The sequence below is a fragment of the Acanthisitta chloris genome, unplaced genomic scaffold, assembly GCF_000695815.1.
Source record: "Acanthisitta chloris isolate BGI_N310 unplaced genomic scaffold, ASM69581v1 scaffold27921, whole genome shotgun sequence".
In the NCBI taxonomy this organism is placed as follows: Eukaryota; Metazoa; Chordata; class Aves; order Passeriformes; family Acanthisittidae; genus Acanthisitta; species Acanthisitta chloris.
The window spans coordinates 13,200-36,824 of NW_008658088.1; the positions used below are offsets into that span (position 1 = coordinate 13,200).

At 34.9% G+C, this 23,625-nt stretch overlaps 1 protein-coding gene across 1 annotated transcript in view; it reads right to left on the reverse strand.

Moving 5' to 3' along the window:
• Nucleotides 1–236: 236 nt before the first annotated feature.
• HFM1 (HFM1, ATP-dependent DNA helicase homolog (S. cerevisiae)) overlaps nt 237–23,625 on the reverse strand; it is a 29,859-nt gene continuing 6,470 nt past the window's right edge. The window contains exons 8-37 of the mRNA XM_009084990.1: nt 21,678–21,829; nt 21,237–21,314; nt 20,934–21,095; nt 20,294–20,494; nt 20,122–20,210; nt 18,976–19,019; nt 18,783–18,884; nt 18,023–18,168; nt 17,515–17,609; nt 16,613–16,746; nt 15,907–15,954; nt 13,782–13,862; nt 13,071–13,162; nt 12,141–12,247; nt 12,006–12,053; nt 11,694–11,791; nt 11,475–11,606; nt 8,668–8,753; nt 7,845–7,928; nt 6,706–6,863; nt 5,933–6,036; nt 4,788–4,883; nt 4,277–4,392; nt 3,377–3,459; nt 3,107–3,225; nt 1,991–2,089; nt 1,500–1,560; nt 1,126–1,231; nt 579–733; nt 237–303 (exon numbers count right to left, since the gene is read on the reverse strand). Of these exons, the coding sequence (XP_009083238.1) occupies nt 237–303; nt 579–733; nt 1,126–1,231; nt 1,500–1,560; nt 1,991–2,089; nt 3,107–3,225; nt 3,377–3,459; nt 4,277–4,392; nt 4,788–4,883; nt 5,933–6,036; nt 6,706–6,863; nt 7,845–7,928; nt 8,668–8,753; nt 11,475–11,606; nt 11,694–11,791; nt 12,006–12,053; nt 12,141–12,247; nt 13,071–13,162; nt 13,782–13,862; nt 15,907–15,954; nt 16,613–16,746; nt 17,515–17,609; nt 18,023–18,168; nt 18,783–18,884; nt 18,976–19,019; nt 20,122–20,210; nt 20,294–20,494; nt 20,934–21,095; nt 21,237–21,314; nt 21,678–21,829 (3,143 nt within the window). The remainder of the gene's footprint in view (nt 304–578; nt 734–1,125; nt 1,232–1,499; nt 1,561–1,990; nt 2,090–3,106; nt 3,226–3,376; nt 3,460–4,276; nt 4,393–4,787; nt 4,884–5,932; nt 6,037–6,705; nt 6,864–7,844; nt 7,929–8,667; nt 8,754–11,474; nt 11,607–11,693; nt 11,792–12,005; nt 12,054–12,140; nt 12,248–13,070; nt 13,163–13,781; nt 13,863–15,906; nt 15,955–16,612; nt 16,747–17,514; nt 17,610–18,022; nt 18,169–18,782; nt 18,885–18,975; nt 19,020–20,121; nt 20,211–20,293; nt 20,495–20,933; nt 21,096–21,236; nt 21,315–21,677; nt 21,830–23,625) is intronic.

Consider the following 23,625-nt stretch of genomic DNA (forward strand, 5'->3'; position numbering starts at 1 on the left):
CTTAATAATCCTGAAAACAGCAAGGACAACAAACAAGTATTTAAGTACCTTTCAAAATAATATATTATACTAGAATCTATAAATGAGACATCAATGTTGTTATTATCTACTCTACAATCCAGCCCTTGGTAAACAGGTATACAGTGGAAATCAAATTCTCTTAACTGAAGGCTTCACTCTGTAAAATTGACTGCAATTTCTTTCCCAGCACTTACAATGTACTTTTTTTGTATGTTTTACAAAATGCCATCAAATATTCCAAGAAAGGGCTTGACATCATCAATTTCTTCATCAAGAAGATATCTAAAGGAGATTAAACCAAACAAACAAATGAGGTGTAGCAATCAAAACCCATGAAATCAGGAACAGTATGTATAGTCAAGAGATACCAAGATAAGCAAAATAATTTAAAAGTATTTTCCTTTCTAAGAGAAGTGAATTGTTACTATCATTGTGAAAATTAAACTTTAAAAAAGTGAATGTTATAAATTAACGCATTGCCTAAAGTTCTGTGTTTCCTGAAGAACTAAACACTGGCACTCTGAGGCAACAGAAAAACATACGCAACTTTTTATTACCTGGGATCCACTTCTTTTTCTTGTTCTTTTGTGAAAAAGAAATCTTCTTTCCTAGTGAATTTGGAAGAGTCTGAGGTTACTTTTGAGACTGAAGAACACTGTACATTTTTCAGCTCTTGAGAAGGATTTGGATGCTTTTTTCCTTGAAAACTGAACTGCAAAATAAAAGTTAAAAAGTGTATACGGTTACAACAACTCACAGAAAGGGAAACTGCTAGATTGGTATAGAATGTAGTACAGGCATTGAACTGATATTATGGCATTTGATAAGAACCAAGCACAGGATAAATATAATTATATACTGGATGAAAAAGCTACCAAATTGAGCAAATAGTTTTGAAATCAGCTATAAAAAGTAAACTCATGTCCTATTTCTCTGTATCAGGAATATCCCACTGACCACAGGATGTGTGTTGGTTTGGACAACACGGAGAGGTTCAGAAATTCAGGATGTCCAAACTGATCCATAAGTCAGATATGGCAAATGTGTTTACACATTAAATACCCTGAGTATAGAAAAGTCTGTTATCAATACATATTTACTCACCAAATTTACATTTCTACTCTGTACAGATGTATTCACATTTGATGTGCTATTAACCACAGAAACATCTGAGTTCAGTATATTGGCCTCATCTTGTACTGTGCAAGAACTGAAAATATCAAGTTGAGTAATTTAAGTATTTTTTACAGAACTGCAAAATTATTTACTTTTCAATTCAGGATTTTCTCAGTATTTCCCTCCACACTTAAATAAATAAAAAAATTAAAATCATTTAACAATTCATACCTTTTAAATGTTGAAATTTCACTCACTTTAGTGAGTGAACAACCTTTTATACAGTTAATTATACAGACACATGTGAAATACAGACAATATTTTAAATGGAATATAAGAGTAAGAAATTATATAATACTTACTCTTTAGCAATGTAATTTGTGGCTTTGCTTCTTGTATACTGGCCAAGTGGTTCACACTCATCTGGAATTTGAAGGCAGATATTTCCATGTTCATGTAAGCATGAAAGTTTTAAAAACTGAGTTAAAACTCAGCCAAATCCCTAGTAAATATTTCACATGATATGGTAAATCATAGTTTGAAAATCATTCAAATGTCCTAACACTGGAAATATTTCTTCTGTGGGTTTTAGGCTAATGTAAAGATAGAGCAGAGATAAAATAACAAATACACAGTTGCAGGCCATCAACAAATTCTCAACTCTCCCTTCTGTATTAGATTTGTCACAAGGTATGTGACACTCAAGGTAGAGTAATAAACCTGCAGACAAGTCAATTAACCAGAAATTTCAGGCAGATCTATTCATTGTATACTATAATAATTTACTCTCAAATAATAACCTGTTGAATAATTTGCATGTAGGAAACAAAGAAGTTTGTTGAGATAACCTTACCTAATTCTCTACTGACAAAGTTACTAGCAAATACTAGTTTCTCATCATCAATATCATCCCAAATATCATCTCTCAGGTCAAAGTCCACATCCAAAGCATCTGAAAAACAAGATCTGCTTTTATCTCTATCAGTAAACTTCAGCATTAAAGATTCTTAGTAGTTTTTTTGCCACTGTCTCTTGGCTCTTCTCACTCACAAATACTGAATGTTTCCAAGAGAAAGCTCTAATTTATTTGTAATAGACAAGAACAACAACACGCTCCAGCATGTCCTCATCTTTCTTATGCTGGGGACCCCAGAGGTGGATGCTCTGAAGGAGCTGCAGGAGGGGCCTCACCAGAGAGGAAGAGAGGAGCAGAGTCATCTCCCTTGCCCTGCTGGCCATGCTGCTTTTGATGCAGCCCAGGACACGTTTGGCTTTCTGGGCTGCAGGGTACATCGCCAGGTCTTGTCAACCAACACCCCAAGTCCTTCTCCTCAGGGCTGCTCTCAATCTATTCTCTGCCCAGCCTGTGCTAGTGCTTGGGATTGCCCAGACCCAGGTGCAGGACAAAAGCCATGCAGTGAGGAGAACATCATAGTTATATACTGATGATGAAGACTGATCATATAACACCAAATATAAAAACATCTGTGGCCTTTTAAGTGGAAGTGAAAGAGGCTTGTTCCCTTCAGATAGAGATGTTTTACTAAGTTTGAACTCAGTTACTTAATGGTCACATTTTGTCAACTGCCAAACAAAACCATGTTTCACTAACTTTTTTCAGCAGAAAGAGAAAAGAAGGAAATGTACAGATATAGGGGTAAGATACCTCTTGTATTACAAGTGGCTTCAGAGGAAAAACATTACAATCATACCTTTGCATAGATTTGGACTTTATATATTTGGTTTAACAATTAACACTTTCTTTGAAACATTTAGATGCTTAGATCTACATTAGAAATTCTTGCAGACACCAGGAAGAAAGCCAATGGAGGCCACTACAATTCCCTGTACATTCAGTGTTCTGTAATGCTGTTCTGGTTGCTGTAGAGATTTCAGCAAGTTTGAGTTTACCAGTGCATTCAGATCAAAACAGTGAACATCATACTTTCAAACATTAGCAATAACTTACTGCTCTTTCCATAATTCCAGGATTGCAGTTGTTTCTGAGATACTCCTAAGCTATTAACATTATCTAACAGGTCCTCTGAAGGTGATGGAGATGATGAGGAAAACTGTTTATTGCTAAAGCTATTAAGAAATATATCAGTGACATGTCAGTAAAACAGCTGCAGAAAGTTGCAAAATAATTTTATTCACAAAACAAATTTCAGTAGTTACAACTTAGTATGCTCTCTAAAATAAGAGAGATTTCTTGTGTGTTACTTATATTAATCAGTACCTTGGCAATGCTGGCAACAAAGATTTAGGTGTATAAACAAATTGTTTGAGATCCACATTTTGAGCTTGATTTAACATCTGCACCTAAAAAGAGCAGAATATTTAACTTGTAAGAAATAAACATTGAGAACTGTTATTTTTTTAACAAGCTTAATGATATCATTAATACTGTAACAAGTCAGCATAATATTTAATTGTCATATATAAAGTCTTTCTGATGTCTGCTTACCTAAAGTAATCAATTAAAAAGGTTTGAATTATGTGCTTCTAGTGGAGCTATCCAAGTCCCCTGGCAAAGCCAGACTGGTACTGCTAACTCTCACTTGTATCAGCTGTAGGCTGAATAATCCTCCATTGCAAACAAAAAAGCAAACAAAACTGTGAGGTTGAAATAAACTCCTCCAATATCTCAAATGTCATTCTTGCTGCAGAAAGACCTAGTTTAACACTACATTCAAAGGGATAAAGTACAAGCCATGAAACATGGATGGTTCTCTGACGAACAAGTGGAGCTACCTGGCAATGTGAAAAGGTCTCTCAGTATCATGACTCTGACAAATACCACTATGTGTTTCATGCAGGTCGTATTTTGCCCAAATGAAGCCAAAGTACAGTACCTTCCAACGATGCCTCTGAACCTCACCCACCACAACCTAAAAAATGCCACAGAAGGAAAAGCAGAGTACATGTACAAAACTGGACCACTGGAAGCATTCCAAACAGCAGCAGAACCTCTCAAAGATGCCTGGACTTTTTTACATCTTTCCTTTTTGCACTCCACACAGAAAAGACAAATTTGACTGTTCATATTTAGTTATAAAATTCTCTCTGCAAACAATATATACAAATACATGACAGATTAAAATAAACCTATTAAATGGCTGAGTGTATTCAAAAGAACCTTTAGCCGTTTTACTGGGGGTATGGATGAACTTGAGTTCCTGCTCCTTAAATCAGCTAGATATGAAGAAAACGTATCTCCATTCATCTGTGACTTTGGAGGTACTCCAGTTTTACCTGAGAAGATGGAGTAAAATAATCCTTAGATTAGTTTATACAGGATAAATCCTAATTATTTTCAAATCAATGGACACTGTGCCACTAAGATTAGCACCTTCTATTAAAAGATCCTAAAAGATTTAACATACAAATATTTATATAAAAGTGTAACAAGCTTGGCATTGCTCTTGAATCATGTTATGTGGTCTGAAAATATTAATCACCGCAGTGCCTACAAAAGTGTTAGTGGCAAAGCTTTTCATTACTGCTTTTATGACTGCATCATCACAGCAACTCAGGCCTGATTGTCTTGCTTACATTGCTCCTGTTAATGTAGCCATTGGTATGAAGGAAGATATTCAGAATTGTATTTGCCTTAAAGTCTCAGAAATAGTAGATATAATGAAACTTACAGCAGTCATGTCCACACACATCTTTATTTTTACAGCGATGGTTGCATTCTCTGTTTCCATATTTCTTGTAAGCAGGCTCTTGTTTAGATTTGCCTCCTAGATAAAGATAATACAAAAATTCAAGCAGTATCATTAGATACCAAGTGCCCGGGATTTTTCTTACTTTCAAAATCATCAAAGAATTGCAACATAGTACTTGACAAGCAAAAGCAGCATCATTGTATTTTTATTACTTTTGAGAAAGAAACAGCATGGATAAATAAACATCTACCTCCACACTGAAAGCAAAATTCAATTTTCTGTTGACTCTGGTACCAGACAGATACTGTGATCTGACCATTTACCTGTATCTGCTTTTGCTGCTAGCAGATTTTGTGGTGAGCCATAACATATATCAAGTGAAGACTCAGCTTTCAGTTTTTGATTTGTAGCCACCTTATATCCCTCTGTTTTTGGTGTTAAGTAAAAGGCTGTATATGTTTGCTGGATGTCAAGGCCAACTTTGAAAAAAAAAAAAAAAGACAAAAATATTTAAAACTGCTCTAAACTGTTTCTAAACTATTGACTGCCTTCAGCCAACCTGTTTTAAAATTGGTTTTCAAAGTTCTGTGTTTCAGGGTCATCCTGGTCTCTCCTCATCTGCTGCTATAGTTCCAATGGTATGGAAATAGACACAATGTTTAAATCTGCACATGTTAAGGCACAAAATTTTCAAATGTAGAAATTGCTTGCTACTGGAGATGGATCCATATCTAATACCTGTTTATCACAATGCAAAACCTAACCACTCACAAAGACAGCTCTGCCCAGAATCAATAACCTATCAAGCTGATAGGTTATCCCTACTGCAAATTAATTCACTTGAAGATGAAGGACAAAAGAGAATCCTAATCTGCATCAACAGCATAAAATACTGTCTGCTAGTAACAGTTTTGATGTTTCCCAGTTCCTTAATACAGAAGTAAGTGCAATAAATAGATAAGTAATTAGGACTGGTAGAATGCAGCCCAGTAACAAACCTGTAATAAGTTTTGTTTACAGACCAGCTCATTTTATTACATTTTTGGTTCAAAATAAAGTGTTTTAATAATTTATTCTAAAATCTTATGGAGTTGATTTTTAATTCAAAGCACACCACAACCTACCATAATCAGAACTAATTAAATTTATACTAATGTCTTCTGATTTAAGAGCTCTTTTCACTTCAATTTTCTTCATCCAATTTCCAGTTTTCAGCAGCACAGAATCCCTGTAACACATCAGTAAAGTTTTGTTCGACACAGACAAGAAAAACAAGGCTGTACATTATGGTATTTGTAACCAAGTGCAAGAGGCTGTAGTTGGTCTTAGTTCTGTGGTTTTGCATCATAAGTGGCCTAAGAATAACCTTCAACAATATGTGATTTATGGCCACAAGAGAGCCAGAATCCTGCAGATCCATTTCAGTTGTGCCAAAAGTGCCATGCTTCAGCCAGAATTCATAGGAAGGTCAGGCAATTTTCCCATTTGCTCCAAGAATCTCCTAGCCAACTGGAGAATTTAATTCCCTCTCTGAGGGAAAAAACAAATTTTTAAACATAATTAAAGAGATATAACTATGGGAATAAGCAGCAACTGGTGAATGTATCTTTTTATTAAGTATTTTGCTCGTTTTATATTTATGGGAAAATTATTATGAGTTCCACAATATGACATCAATGTTGTAAAGATATTTACACATATTCTCTGCACCGACAAGCACACTGGGATGTTTTTGGTTTTTAATGGACAACAATTACTAGGAAATGCTGCAGGATGAAGAATGATTTTGTACTATTAGGCATCAGTAGGAAGTATTGCGAAAACGGCAAGTCATGGAACAGATTAAAAGCCAATACCCTAAAAAGATGTGAGGCAAAAAAAACCTGACCATACATACATAATTTTTTGATTAAAAATGACTTGGTTGTCAGCATCTCCTATGACCAATGTCACATAGTGAAAGTCTGTCGCTGTTCTCTTTGTCTGTAGTTGCTCATAGTTTGTTAGTTTGACGGTTACCAAGATTTCAGCTGATGTATCACTGTATTTTGGAAGCTAGGAAAAATGATACAGAAGACATAACTGCTGAAATATTCCAAGTAAAATATATGCCCTTCCATAAATTTCTAACTGTTGATACAAGCACAAAAGCAATCTGAATTTGTGGCACAATTTTTATTTATTGTTCCTGATCACTATCAGATACCACTAACTTGCCATAGCTGAATATCCTAAATTTGATTAGGTATTGAAAATAAATGCAAAGAGAAATATGTAAGAAGAAAACTTGTTATATAGAAGTTATATTTTGGCATTCCAACATTCCTCTATAAGATATTTATAAATGTTAAATCTTTCTTCTGAGAACCGCACTACTCATCTGGTATTATGTCAAATGAAAATCTAAACTAGAACTGAAAGTTATAACAATAGTATTTCACACATCTATTGAGTTTTTAACTTCAAAGGTGTCTTCATTTGTACCAACTTCACAAGACACTTTAAGGTTATTTTTCAAATTTCACATTTCAGAAAGGCAGAGAGGCTATGTGACCCGTTCAAAGACAAAATGCGTATCAGAACCTCAAAGCTCGTGATTTGCACCTTTTCTTTGAAAGGGCAGCAGCAGCAACTCACTGGTTCTATATTCCTAAGTGTGATGCAGAAAATAAACATGAGTTACTGCCTCCTCAGTAGATTTTATTTGGATGTTTTTCTGTCTCTAGGGATTGTTCATGTTCAAGATACAAGAGACCTCTCAGACTCACATATAATGCCAGAATGGGAATATACTGGTTTGCATGCATGACATAAAATACTAGTAATGAGAGAGAGGCCGATACATTATAGAGAATGTCTGTTCCAAGGCTCTCCTTTGATGTTTATGATTTTGATTATACATACTAAATTGAAAGGAAGTCACAGTATTGTGTAAATGTCTATCAGTGAAGGCTCAAAATTTAAGTCAGTTATTTACTCTTTCATTTAATAACATAAAATAACATAAACCCATAAAATACATAGAAAAGCACTTACCTGTTCAATGTCAAGTTCATATTTTGGAAGGTGCGAAACAGATTCTTTTATCTGGTTTCCAAAAGGAGGATGTCTGTTTAAAATCTGCAAAGATTGAATTTAATTTCTAATACATTCAGCTGATAAGAGATGCCAATAGAAATGTAAGTCAAAGGAATTAAAGTCATCTGAGTAATAATGGTAACAACAAAAGGCCTTATCACTCCTGGTTCTCTGTTGTCAGTGATGACCAGAACAGTGACATAACCTAAAGAAAATTCCAGTACTTTCTCATGTTGCTCCTGCTTCCTTTCAGGTAATGGCCAATGAACTAGTCAATGACCTCAAAACCTGAATACTGAGGTTTTATATGAGGAAACTCTTCTATGTTGCCCTAGCTTTGACTAAAACAAAACAAATAACAAGAGAAAACACAAAAGGGGAAGAAGTAAGAAATCAAATTCCTAAAGTCAAAACAGAAAACCCCAAGTAATCTTGATTTCCTTTAGAATCCTTATATCTCCCAGAACACTGGAATAACAGTTTGTTCAGAAAAGCAGCCAAGAGCCAAAGAACCTGGAGTAAAATCTAACTTTCCTAAAACAAGAAATGCTTTATAGAAGATTTGGAAGAATTTTATTCTATTACTATCTGTGGAAATTGGGATTCTCATTAAATTCTCACATTGAAATTCACTGTTATAAATGAATAAACCACCTAACCCCCTAAATATTGCTACAATCATACAGCAGATATATACTAACCATACTGCTTTTACTGCTGACAGTATTAATACTCAATCTTTTCCTTATCACATTTATCTGTGTACAAAAGAATAAATTACCAGTTCAAGCTCTCTTGCATTGATGTCTTCAATTTTTTTAAATGATGTCAGTCCAGCATTTACCATAGCGTTTGACAGTGATACACCTGTGAAAAATGTAAGTTTTATGCTGTTAATTTGAGGTTATTGATTGAACAACTGCATTAAACCAGATAAACCCAAAGCATAAATCACTAAATTTCTTTTCAGTTGATTAAATATTTTAGTATTAAATTTCACTTATCCATTAGTAAAGCAAAACCCCAAAAAGCAATACAAATCAAAGATGAAAATATTCAGTATTTCAATACTCAAAAGTTTTAGCTACATTTTCTACAGATTTGATATCACTTTCTACAAAAGTCAAGAAACATGTCCTGCATATATATGATAAAAAAGCACATCACACAGTATTCTTTGTCTCAGAATTTTTTCCCTATCCAAGGAATTATTTAACTATGTTAAAGTCATAAGGATCTCAATGTTTTTGAGCAAGATATTAATGAAATTCACTGGAAAAAAAGTATTTATTATAATCTTCTATGAAACTTTGCAGATTTTGCAAAATATTTATCCATGGCATACATGCCACAAAAGCAGGTTGGAAGAGAATTCCACATACAATTCACAGTGCTTTCAAACTTCCAGTGAGATTTAGAGTCATCACAGCACATGGAAAGGCATTTCATTTACTTGGAACTACAGCTTGCTAGAATAACTGCAATGATTTTAGATAAAAAATAATACCAAGCACTCAGAATGAATATATGGATTCTTCATATTCAATTTGAAAAACAGTAAAAGAAATCTAAAAATTAAGTGAGAAATCCCACAAGGCTTCTTGGAAGACACTATAGCAATCTTATCAGAAAAGACTCATTTCAGCTCAAGAATTTAATGATTTGGAGAAACAAAAGACCTTTTGCCTTTTTTATGTGTATTTGAACACCTTTTGGGTCTGACTTAGGGAAAGCAACTTTTACCATCTCCCCTCTGCTTCACAGAAGCTCTGCAGTCTGAAGACTCACATATAACTTCTGCAGCTAGAGCTGTTCCCTTGGTTCTTTGATGCTGAAGCCTAATTCTTTTGCCATAATTCATAAAATGGCAGAATTACCACCAATGAAGAAATTACCAGATATAAATGTGACTTTTTCTCTTCATCTACTTCTGAGCAAGAAAGAAACGGAGGTGGAAATCAAATTGACAAGTAGTAAATACGATAAAATCCTGTATGGCAACTGATCATTATCCTGTGTGTCGGAACAAGCAGACAGAAGTCAAGCACACCATACAGCAACAGTATTGGACAAGAGTGGTAGAAATGCAGTAAAAATTCAATTGAATCATCAATCTCAGTAAGGTCAAGTGTCAGTTAAAGAACAGTCACTCTTGTAACAGAAAATTATGAAGGCTTTTATTAAGATTCAAAATAACCAGCATACTGAGGTAAGAGTGTAAAAATTAGGGATTTCTGAATACACTAGATGGTATCAGCGAACTCCTATGAACTCAAACAATTCACTTAACTTCATAAAGACATCGGATAAGCTTAGCAGCCACAGTATGACAGAGGTCAAGAATCAGATATCATAATACAGATGAATATATTCAATATTTGATTCAGGAAGAGTGAACTGTCAGAAGAATGTTCAAAAGCCTGTGAGGGGAACAAATGACACTTTGAAAGTTAGCAGCTCTCTGTAACATACGCTGCAAGAGCAATGACAGCATAAGAAAAAATTGTACAAAACAAAAAGAAGGAAAACAGAGCAGAGATGTATATACAGCACTTATATTACAAAAAACCTAAAAGTGACTTTACTCCATTGAATATAGTGTTCAGGAAAATATTTATCTACACTGCAAGTGCTATATTTATTCTGCTCATCCTAGCTCCCCTGAAAGGCTGAACATGAGGCAGATTCCTCAGATGACTGTGTCGACATTGGCACAGATGTGGAGTAGTGGAAATGTGTTCCTGCCACGCTGTACTGTGCCGTGCACAAGCTAACAAGCCCTGTCCTTGCTTTGAATCCACATGAATGAAGCATTACAGCTTCTGCACTTGAGCTGGCAAGGCTGTAATCTACTGCACCACATGGATCTTCTGGTTTAGCCATTCTCTAATTTGCAGATCTCTGTACGATGCTGTTCGGTACAGAGCAGATGTGTCTTTAAAGAAGAAATACAAAGAACACTGCAGTGAATTCTGAAAGCATGAAGGTATGATAAGAGCAGACATCAAAGCAGGAAGCTATACTACTACCTCAAACAAGTATGACTATGTTTTTGTAACACAGAGGACTCTAAAATTTCTGAAGTCCTTTTCAAATAATTATGACAAGCCTGTACTTCCAGCCAGAAGTTCATCCAGTAACAGGATGCAGTGATAGGAAGAAGATCATTAGAAACTTTTGATCATCATGTGTATAAGAACCTCATGCACAATAAATTTATTTCTATTTCGTGATTCCTCTCCATGTCAATGTGAATTAAAGGGCTTTCATGCATATAAGTAACAGGACCTACAGCAACAGCTGCTTGGAAAGGAAGGCACAGCCTAGTCAGAGTCATGCAATCACATAAATGTGGAATATGCTTAAGATACTGAGGTGAACATTAAGAAATAATAATTCGGAAAGAAAATTACTAAACAGATTGCTTTCACCATGACAGATTCTTCTGACAACTGTGGTATTCAGTTGTAGCAAATGAGTTGTTAGGAGACTCAGTTACATAAGCAGACACCACAGAAATTAGCAGGGTAATGACGAGTTTTGATTCTCTGTCAGCTTACACTTTTATCATTTCTTACTGGTACCTACCAATTTTTTCCAATTGTTTAGACACATGAAGTGAATTTTCCCAAAGTCTGCACCTGAAACACTTTGCTAAAATCAAAGAGTTTAACAAAGCAGAAAAGTTGTTCTTAGATGATGCCAGAAAGTCAGATAACCCTGTAAAAATAAGATTGATTTGTATTAGTTGAATAAAATGTAGTTTATCAGTACATGTACTAAAAAAAGGATTAAATTTTACCATACATCTAGTAACTCTTAAGCCATTTCTAAATATTCTGCCAGTATCTTGTGTCAAAGTAAAGTCTTGAATAGGAATGCATCCTAGCTGAGCCTGAATCAGACTGCAAAAAGAATATTTTTGATATGTAAGACATAATGTAAGCAAAGTACAACAACATAAAAGTTTCTAATGGAAACAAGAAAAGAAAATTCAGAACAGAAACACTGAAATACAAGATCTGGTTCTCTGTAAAATGACAGAAGTTTTAGCAGGGACTTCAGCAGCCAGAAAACGACAGCTTTTCAATTGAAAGTAACAACACAATAAATATTTACCAGTTTACTTTCATTTCCCTTGTTTTTATCTTCCCCTCCATTGGGAACCTGTGTACAAAAACATACATATTTTCTACAATTCATGTTATTTATTGCTGAAAAGATACTTTGCTTTTTCAATGTTTTTTTTGATACCTGATAGTTATTTTGTCCTTGTCTTTATTCAAAGTGTTCAGTATTTTCTTTTCATTTGTCCTTAACTTGATATCCACGAATTCTGTGCAGTTAGAGATCATTGTAATCTGCAACAATTAAAGTTTCTTAACTAATTTTTTTTATTTGCCATTTTTCCTCTCACTTCTTCCAACTTTTTATTTTTTATAAAGAATGCTTTAAAAATGTTTTATTGTCTCAACACTGTGATCAGGAAAGTCAATCAGTTCTAATTCTCACCTTCCTACAAAGGCTATTATAGAACTAAAGAAGGAAATTTCTTTCAGTTTTTAGATTACTATTGCACTTGAAGTCATCTAAAATCAACCACACTGATAACACTTTATGACATACAATGCAAATATACACAGCTTTTCCTATGTATTTCACTTTACTTTCTTTATACTTCAGTTAAAAAAAAAGAGCCACAGGAGAACAGGCATTCCATTTTTTCATGGCAAATCTGTTCTACTATAGTATTTGCTTGAAAACAAAATGTCTTTTGTGACTTAACAGTAGCAATAACAACCCGTTATCTGGAGGAAAGTTACTTAGAACAGAAAGACAATTCCTTTAAAAGTAAAGCCTGCTCTTGATGCAGCTGGTTTTTGCAACAAAAAACCTACTAAACCACCAAACAGCACAGGGGTTAATATATAAACAGAACAGCTTCAGCAACTTTACAGCTTTATATGGAAGGTGAGCGAGGGGAGAAAGAGCTGGAAATCAAAGGATCTCAAAGTACAAAGCCTTAAAAATACTCCATACAGAATTTACTTAGATGTATTCTCTAAAACTTTACATAAACAAAGCCTGAGCTCCTTAAAATAAATAAAACCTTCTGCTTCTTGTCTTAGATTCTGCTTAAAATCAATTGAACCTATGTGAATTTTCTTTAAAAAGTTAAATTACCAATTCATTTAAAGTCTCCGTTCCCTTAATTGTGAAAAATTGCTTTGCTGTATCAAATGCAATATAATACCAGGCCATTAATCTTCCAGTCTCTGTAAATGAAGAATAGACGTTAAAAAATAAATATGCCAAGTATATTTTAGTTGTGTTTTTTTCTTTTAAGTCACAAAATGAAATTAATTTTCTTATTGCAGGCCTTACCATCACTGACTCAGTCTGTCATTGCCCCCAGCTGTCTGATGGACATTACTGACCCTATCATGGAGTGGCAGGAAGACCCATGTGCCATTTAAGTGTTCTCCAGTGGAGATAAATCCACACTAATACCTCAGGAGTGAGCTGTGGCTGCTGAGGATCCAACCACCTCTAGCAGAGGCCTGCAGAGGCCTGCAAGTATGGATAAAACCTGTCCTTCATTGCACCATGCCACATCTAATTATCCTGTCACAATGTTCTGCAATTTTCTCCTAATCTGCAATAAATTTTCAGCAACAGCAAGAGAAGATCTATTCACGGATCAACATTGAGGGAATGAACTTTCATGACTTGTTAAAGAAACTTGCTCATATATCCTAGACAAACAATCTGTCAGATTCTATCTTCCACATCTGTGTGCTCCTATTAATGGGTCACAAGAATAGTTGTGACCCTTTGTTATTCACGTCTATCTCAACATCACTTCTGAAAATTAGTTTATTTAAAAAATCTTACCTGTTGGCTTGAAATGATTTACTTCATCCATCCTGATCAAATCAAAAGATGATAAATCATTTAGGTTCTTCAGACACAGTTCTGTCAACAATTTGAAAATAAACGTATTTTTAGTACATGTAGAAAAATGTATCTATGTATAAACCAGAAACATCATCATGAAATTGCAATGAATATATATACACCCAAGTAATTCCACTGAACTCAATTAAAGGTTTTAGAATATAATCCTGTTTCTACTAAAGCTGGTGGTTAACTTCTGCCTGAGGAAAGTAACTCCAAGATATTTGGTACAGGACAACCTGACTCTTTCAGTAAAGCAAAAGTAGCAAAAGAAAAGAACTTGGTGCTGGAATGCAGATTGCCTTACTCAATTTTGAGTGACAGACTGGAGAGCCACAGCATTTATACCAAATATTCCTGCTACAGAGTTCACAATTCAATGGTTCCAGTTTCAAATACCCACAAGTATTTATGAATCCTTCATCATAAACTTTCATACTGTATCAGGTGTGTTTGTATTTACTGCACTAAACCTATTGTGTCAGATACCTGCATAAGGATGACCGAAGTGTTTTAGTTTTCTTTTTCAAGACCAAGGCAATGTTCAGAATTTAAAAGTCAGTTAGGAAAGCACTCAAAGTGATAGTTCCCATAGCAACCAAAAATCATTCACATTGAACATGAAATGTATGAAAACATAACTAACTATATACATTGCTACAAAACACTTCACGTGTGCAGGGCAGCGGAGCTAGCCTCTGAAAGAACTCTAAAATGAGGTTGTTTTTAAGATCAGAACGCTTCAAGGAAAATAATCCACACCTAAAAAGCATTTTTTGAGTGAATCCTTCTACCCTTGCACTATCTGTAGAGGTGATTTCAAACTATGCCTTTTCCCATAAAGGCTTATTTAAGTAGTAACATGCTTCACTCCCTCTATTCCTTTCAACCTCCATGCCAAAACCAGAAAAGTACTGATCTAAAAGACAGGAAATGGTATAAAACTACTGAACAAGCCAACGAACAAAGTTAACTTTTCTCACAGATAAATACTCCTTTTCTCACTATCTGCAAGTCACAGCCAATGTCTCTCATATTTGGAGACTTGAAGCAGTAGTACATATACTGAGTGTGCTCCTGAAGAGAGGCTCTTGAAACCCTGACATGATAAAGAGCCTCAGCATCATTCCACCAAGCCCAACATCAATCACAATTTGTCTCCTACGCAGTTTTGTAAAATGTAATAAATGTGCAAGCAGAGTCCGTGCACCAGCTCTACAAATTTCCAGGCATATATCTGTCCATGTTTTCCTGTACCAGGCCCTCCTCCATATATTTAAGTTCCAAATGGTCTAGCATAGAAATACACAGAATTATGATGGTCATGAGGACTTTCACTGAAGAGAGGAATCTGTATTTCCTGATTTGAAGAACTTAATTTACAATCTTAGCGAGTAGTTTTTTACTAATATACTCATTTTTGATTTACCAGAAAATTTATATTAAAATAAATTAAAAAAACAAACCAAAACCAAACCACCCAAAGAGTTGTATGTTGTTTCTGTATTTAAATATGAGAGGCACTGATTCCCAAACTGTTCAGTCAGCTGTATGTTTTCTAATGGAACTGCAAATGCCTAAAATGCAGGATTTAAAAAACAAGGTCAATAATTGGGTTTTATTCAAGGTAAAGATGTTTAAATTTTACATTCTTTGTTTTCAAAGCTAAATTTATGATGAAGGGAAGATGAAAATTTCTGAAAATTACTTTTATTAAAGTACAGTAACAGAAATTAATGACAGAAAACTATATTTATCAAAGCAAAACTAGGAAGAATGACACACAATCAAAATTAAAGTGCTCTGCTCCATATTTGTGAGTATATATATGTAGATGAGGCAGGTAAAGGCATTTAAATATTTTCCTCTAGACAAAAAAAACTTTTCTACCAGCTAAAATGTACTGAGAGAGCTTAAAAAGTATTAATAATCAAATAAAATAAATGGCACAACATGGTAAATTAAATTTGATCTGTGAATGGAGGTACTGAAATTAATGGAAATGTGTGAACTGCCCTAAAATGTAACATTTTACTGAAAAGAAGGATAAAAAGACACTTACCTTGTAATTTTGCTTCAATTCCAGTTTTATCCAATCCAGAGGAAAAACCTTCATGAAAAGACAAAAGGTGTTTTAACCTAATACAATTATATACTTCCTACTCAATATCATTACCCATCAGAACTGATCTGCTGATTTTTGGGAACAAGCCAAATCCATCCAAGCACTAGATGTACTATGTCCTAGTCCCATCTATAAACCCCTACAAAAAATAGTCTCCAGCAATTGCCCAGTGTCTTCATAATCAGGTGCAGAGCAAGTGAGCAAGAACAAAGATAAAGTCAGGGCTGGGGACCAAGATGATCTGGACAAGACAAACTGAAGATCTGGGAATTAAGATTATTGAAATTTTGTTCTAGAACAGCTGTGAAATATTCTTTTTCTTAGCAGCAGATGACATATTCAGCACTGAAAAATACATTATATCTTGATACTGCATAAATACACGCTCCAGTGTATTAAGTCCGAAAGAAATAGATTATGAAGCTCTAAATGGTTTCTTCATAGTTTTTATATGTTATACCATGCTGAAACTTCCCCTACTTGTGTTAAAGCAACAAAATGTTACAGGCCATACTGCACAACTTGTTTTCATCCTGTTATGGAACAACAGTCCATAACAAAAGGATAGAACCAAATAACACGGATCTAACACATCCTAGTGTCATAATTTAGATCAATTAAAAAAAATAAAAACCAAACAAACCATAATGAGTTGGGTTTTTTAAGGCTCTAATGTACAAGAACGTTGATCGTATCCATTCCAGGGCTACAGTGACATCCGTGACAGTGTGTAGCACTATTTCTGCATTTAAGTGCTCGACAAGATGCCTGTGTAAGCTAGTGCAAAAAAACAAGAGAGTTAAGTACATCTACCAATTAGCAATGCAGAAAGTACCAAAACTATTTCTGAAAGAAACAAAACTGAACTTCTCCCCCAACACCACAACAACTGTTCACTGTAATCAGTGAAATCGATAGAAAACAGTAAAAATTATGTAAATAAACAATGTAATTTATTATGGCATAATGTCCTGCAAGCAAAAATAAAGGCATTGTCAACAGTGAAGTTCCACATTTATTTAGAAAAGAAAGCTACACACATTTAAAAGTTACAGCACAGTTTTGATATTCTGAATACATTTGAAAAATTAAAAGTTAACAGAACTACGTAAGTAAATTTCCTGGTTTATCCTTTAATGTCTTAACTTTCCTACATATTTTTCTTGGTAATCTGTTGAAATTCTACATCAAGTGAATTCTGTAGCCTAGTATTTTCCAGACTCTACCATCTATAAATTCAGAGACATGATCTGGGTTCAATTCTTGCTTTTTGTCTTTGCAGTATGTACTATTTCAGTTACTTTAGTTTTCCAGCAGAAAAAAAAAGGAATCTACTTTTTTTTGTGTGTTAAGATGCTCTAAACATGGTTTGGGCTGATAAAACAGAGGCTGTTAACTACTGAATAGCTTAATTTGATTTTTCCTTAAATATTTCTTCTAAATAGACCAAAGAAACACCCCAAAAAACACTTGAAGAAGCACATTCTGTAGAAACTATGTAACTTTGCTACAATTTATAGAGTCTTACAAAAAAAACTTAGTTACCTGCTCTCTATTATATCAGCACCATTTAACATCTGCATATACCTCTCCTTTGTACTGGAACGAGTCATAATAACTGCTGTAGCTGTAGTATCAAACTGAAAAATAAAACCACAACAAAAGCTGCTGTCTAGCTCTGAGGAACAAAAATCAGTCGAATATGCATCATGTATCTGTTGAAACCATGAAAACTTTTCTTAAAATCCTGGCTGCAATGACTGTTGTGTGCCAGCTCTCTACTTGTTCTCTTATCCCCATTCACTATATAACCCAAATGTAATCTCTGAATCTTTTTCCACATCAAGGTGAAGCAGGACCTTTTGGTGGACAATATGAAAACAAACAGATTTCTTTCTCAATTAAGAAGTTACCCGGGAATAAACACAAATATTAATAGCACTTTAAAAACCAAATGCTGCAGTAAAATCGTTGACATTGCAGTTTCTCTGTTAAGAATACTTTCTACTGATCTGCCTATGGACAGCATCAATACATTAGAACATTAACTTACTTGAGGCCTTCCTGCTCTCCCAATCATTTGCAGGATATCAGTTTCACTGTACTCTTGGAACACTCCTCCAACATAGTGCATTGTGGATTTTATAACCACCAGGTGTGCAGGTAGATTGACTCCCATAGCTAAGGTGCTAGTAGTAACTACAACAGATCAAAGTATATTGATTGCAAGATGAGCAATGAGCACCATTGAAATGTCTGGCAGACACTAAACAAGCAGCAAATAAGTGACTTAACTCTTGATGCCTAAGAAATCTAAGTTTCTAGTGGAATCAGTGGACATTCTGCACCACAAAGAACTTTACATAGATTACAGCCAAGTACTTGCATAACAATTTCTGTGTATCTGATCATCAGCATTCATTTATTACCAAGTATTCTTTAGCAAATTGCATCCCAAATACTTGTACTTAAACATTCCTTTACATTTGGAGATAATCCAGAATCCAATCCACCTTCAATGTAACAGATACACAAACAAACACACTAGCAAAGAGCTCCACCTCAATGGGACGGCTCAATGGTAGGAAAAGGAAATGGACATGGCCAGACGCATATGGACATATGAGGAAGGATGACCTCCTCATATGATGACAAAAAGTTCTATGGTCTTTAGTAGCAGTGCATATGTATACTCACAGGGTAAAAGCACATGTGAACACAAAACCAACTTCATCTGGATGTCACAAAGTAATTCCAAAGGTTAAACCAACTATATTAACAACATTTTGACTTTCAAAGCTAAATCTACTTACAAAGTACTGGCAAGTCTCCTGCAGTAAAAGCTCCTTCAATTACTTTTCTGTCAGATATCTCCATACCCGCGTGATGATAAGCCACACCACACATTAAAAGATCTGATAATGAAATAATGATATCCATCACTTAACTAAGTTTAGTCAATCAAGTATTGAGTCACAGAGCAGAGAAGAAGTAGTTTATATTTACCTTTCAGTTTGGAGTCTTTCAATGAATTTGCATGTCTCTGTAATCTATACAACACACACACAAAAAAGATACTCAAAGATCACAAAACAGATTCATTGATGTAAGTGGAATATACAGAGACTCAAGTATGTTTTTAAAATGCAAAAATAAAGCTTTACAGCAAACTAGATACACAATTACCCCAATAGAGATTGTAAGATGTATTCCTTGACAAGTACATTTTTTACATTCTACTAGTTCTACTTATGCTTTTTAAGGATGTCCTTAGTTTTTAACTACGTGTTAGACTATCAAAAGGACACAGTCTTAAAATATCTTTAAAAATACATGTTCATTGGATATTTTCAACAACCACCTTTCCCATCCTCACAGAGGGAACAGACTGATTATCTGGGGCAGCTACTGTAGCCTTTCCAGTCTGGTCATCTTTTCAAGTCACAACCTACAACCTTTTAAGGATGTCCTTAGTTTTTAACTACGTGTTAGACTATCAAAAGGACACAGTCTTAAAATATCTTTAAAAATACATGTTCATTGGATATTTTCAACAACCACCTTTCCCATCCTCACAGAGGGAACAGACTGATTATCTGGGGCAGCTACTGTAGCCTTTCCAGTCTGGTCATCTTTTCAAGTCACAACCTACAACCTTATATGTTGTTCACATAAGGCAAATAAGACATGTTTGAGGTCCAAAATCAGGAGGTAGTTTGTGCAGCTGCCATGAATAGGCAATCTTGAAATAAATTATGATTAATAATGGCTGCATTTATTAAATGTATCTGATAATACAAAGACATCTTATGGCTTAATTTAAAACACTATTAAGACCACATCCAATTCAACTATTCATGTGCTTAATCTTTGCACCACAAGGCCTTGAAGGCCCATAAGAATTAACATTTGTATGTTTAGAAAGCAGCTTTGAGAAACAGCTTAAAGTTTGTGGAAAATACCCAAAAAATCTGAGAAGCAAATAAACCTTCCCACGAAGAATGCAAATTTACCAAAAAGAAACAACTGTGATGATGATTTTGTTGCACAGTCCTCTGCTAGAAACTGTATTAGCTCAACAGTTTTCTTCACAGATGTCACAGATTTACTAAAACATATGAACACTTATTAACAATTCAAATGGAAAAATACCTTAGTTTCTGTTCTGTGCTCAGTAGAAACTTAGCATCTTTTACGAGAACAGAAGCAGCCTGTTGTACTCCTTTTCTTGTGGCACAAAACTGTAAACAGGAAAATATTTTTTTAAATCAACACTTCTAAGAGAGAAACAATTTCAAATGTGATTAAAAAAAAGCTGTTTTACCACAAGTGCTGGTTTTTGTTCCGAGTATGTTTGTATGATACTGGCTATCTTGTAGTTAAGAGTTAAGTCAAATTTGAATTCTGTCTGATTGTCACTGCAGGGAAAACCAAGAACAATTTTGCGTAGCTTCACTGGTCGCTGATCCTCATCTATTTTCAGACATACAGCAGGCATCTTACCATCTGAAAGCCATTCTGCAATCTTAAAAAAACCAGTAGAACAGAAATGATAAATTTGTGCTTTAATCATGCTCCTGCTTAACAGTACCAGAACAATTAACTTAGCTTTTGTCACGTGCAAACTATTAACACATTTGACATTGTTTTTATCATTAAAATCATAGGTGAGTTTCTGCTTTCTACAGGACCAATATAATTTGGACTTAAATCTCAAGTCTGTTGTGATTTGTACTTAAGAGGCAAAATTCACAAACAGAAATCTAAACCTGAAGCATGTCCATACTTGGCTGATAGTTCCATATGGCTGAAGGTAATTAATTACATTAGCATCAACCTCACAGCTGTCTCCAGCTGACAGCTTCAAAATCACAACTTTGCTATCAATCTGAAATTGCAATCCCAGATAAATTTTACAAAATACAGATAGATTCATTAAAATACAATTAAAATGTAACACTTACATCTTCGGTGTTTGGGATGGTTGCAGAAACAGCTACAAATCTCAAGGGAGGAACAGTGTCATGTTTGTCTAACTGACGCCAAAGAGAAGACTGAATAGTCTTCATCCGACTGACTACAACCTCTAATGTTGCACCACGGCTTTCATCCTTTACAACGTGTACCTATCAGGAATTTTAATAGATTTGCTAAATATTTCTCCAGTTACAATCTAGATATGTTAAATAAATAGAGTAATTTTTTAAGTTTCTGTTTATCTTCACAAAAGATACAAAAACTGTGCATAAAAACTTTCATTGTCATACCTCATCAATGAGAAACAGTCGCACAAGCTGGACTATAGAGTTATCTCTCCACCTTCTAGTCATGCTATCCCATTTTTCCTTGGAGAAAAAAATTCAACACAACAAAACAACAACAGAAGGTGAAAGATGTTTTAAAGGCCAACATATGCCACAACTACAGTACAGGCAGACATGCCTAAACTTCAATAAATCTTTAAACAGAAGCAGCTAGATGAACTCAAGCTAATGCCATGTATGTTTCAGCTGGCACATCATTACATCCCTAACTGTTGTTTATGTGAACTAACAGCAGGCACAGCAGTGTGCAGGCAAGCATAAGGATCATCAAATTACTACAAAAATTTATTACAAAACAAAGGAGCAGTCCTGGCAGCATACAATTAGAAGACTACTAATGTCTGTTTATTCTAAGTTCTTGTAAGAACTGGGATTGAAACCTACAGGTGTAGTGATAATAATGTCAGCATGATGTGTTTCAAACAAATCATCCATCAGTGTATCTCCTGTCAGTTCCTTGCAGGTAAGTCCTATAGGTCCAAATTTTTCTTTCCAATCATCAAAACGCTGACTGCATAGAGCTTTGATTGGAGCCACTAAAAACAACACAAAATAATGACAATTATGACAGGAAAGCCAAATCTTCAACTGTATTGCTGAAGATGATAAAAGCATACATTTTTAAGACCTTTCTTGAATTAAATTTCCCTAATTTTCAGCTTTGCTTCCAGAACCATAAAATGTGTAACTGGTATTATTGTCCTTATTATCCTACTCCACATGCACAGACCAATATCAAGATTTGGGCCCCAGTTCTTCCCATCAGCAATCAAAAACAGAAGCCTTTAATTAAGGTTATTTATGCCCTCTCTTAATCCTGATTTTTTTTCTGCAGTACCACATAGAAAACAACCATTCAGTTATCAAAGGTTTTCTCACAGATGGAAGAAACTATGGGAAATACATCTCTTCTAATGGAAAATCATACAAATACCAACCTTTTTCCAGTTAGGAATGATTTGAGCACTCTGTATTCAGAGACAAAAGGGGTTATAAATGAGAAACCATCCAAAAGCAAGAGACAGAATACCAGAAGAAATCAAAGTCTATCTAAACGAAATGTACAGTTTAGTGTAGTCAATGTCATATACCAAGCAGCTAACACACCAGGTAGCAGCCAACATGGCAGGCAGCAGCTCTCATGCTTGTCCTCAGGAAGAGCCTCCCTGAACCAATCTGTTTCTTCGCATAATTTTTCCTGAGGATACACACCCTGTACCTTTGCAGATTCTTTTTTCTAGAAATCACATGTAATTCCCAACAAGAACTGATATTACCAACACATGTAAGTCTATACTGGATGGATAATCTATATGGAAAATGTAGTGATTTAAGTGAAAGACATGATCTATGCATGACCTGAAAACAGCCATAATAAAATAGATCTTGCAGGGACTACATTCTAGGCTAGTTGGAACCACTGGAATATGAATGATTTTTGCCTATTAGCTCACAAGTGATTCCCTAAGAAGAAGAGATTTAAAGAACCAGTTTCTGCTTCAGAAGGAGGTGTAAAATCTTGTAAGAGTATCAGTGGCCTATAAAGCAGGGAAAATACTAAGCTCACAAAAACCGATTAAGCTACCATCAAGTGACTCACAAAATTGCAAAGCTAATCATCTCTTGCAATGCAAAAATGAGAGAAGCTAGTGATTGTTTCTGGAGTTTCAGTCACCAATCCTTCACATATGTTAAAGCTACTAGGAAACAGCTCTAATTGACAGAACTACCACAAGCTGATTCACATCCATGGGGCCACTGAGGAACCAGGTACCAGTGCTTGCTCCAGCAGGTCTCATTCTCCTTCATTGTCAAACCTGGAAAGGTCAGCAGATCTAATTCCACTAGCAGGTAACTGCTTCCTTACTGAAAGTTCCAACCAGCCAGTTTATATCAATTCTACCAAGGGAATCAGAAACTATTACCCTACACCGAAGTGCTCAACCTCCATCTGCTGACAGAGAAACTGTAACACAAGCCTGTTTATAACAGATCAGTTTACAATACACAATAAACTCTAAAGCAACACTAGCTTTATTGTGAGAAGTTGAACACAATGGAGTGTAAAAAATATAAATCAAACTTTTCTAAATATAAAGATGAAACCTTTAATAGCAAGACTGACAAATGTATCACTGTATGAATTAATTAAAACCAGGACAAAACCACCAGTTTAATCTGATTCACATAATATGAACTCAGTTCTCCAAGAAGGAAAGGGAAAAAGTGTAATTGTTGTGACTAGCTCCAAGTACTTTCATTAGTTCCTACACAGATCAATCAGACTCATGCAGATCACAGTTCTGTTGTCTCTGAGCTAGTGTATAACGGT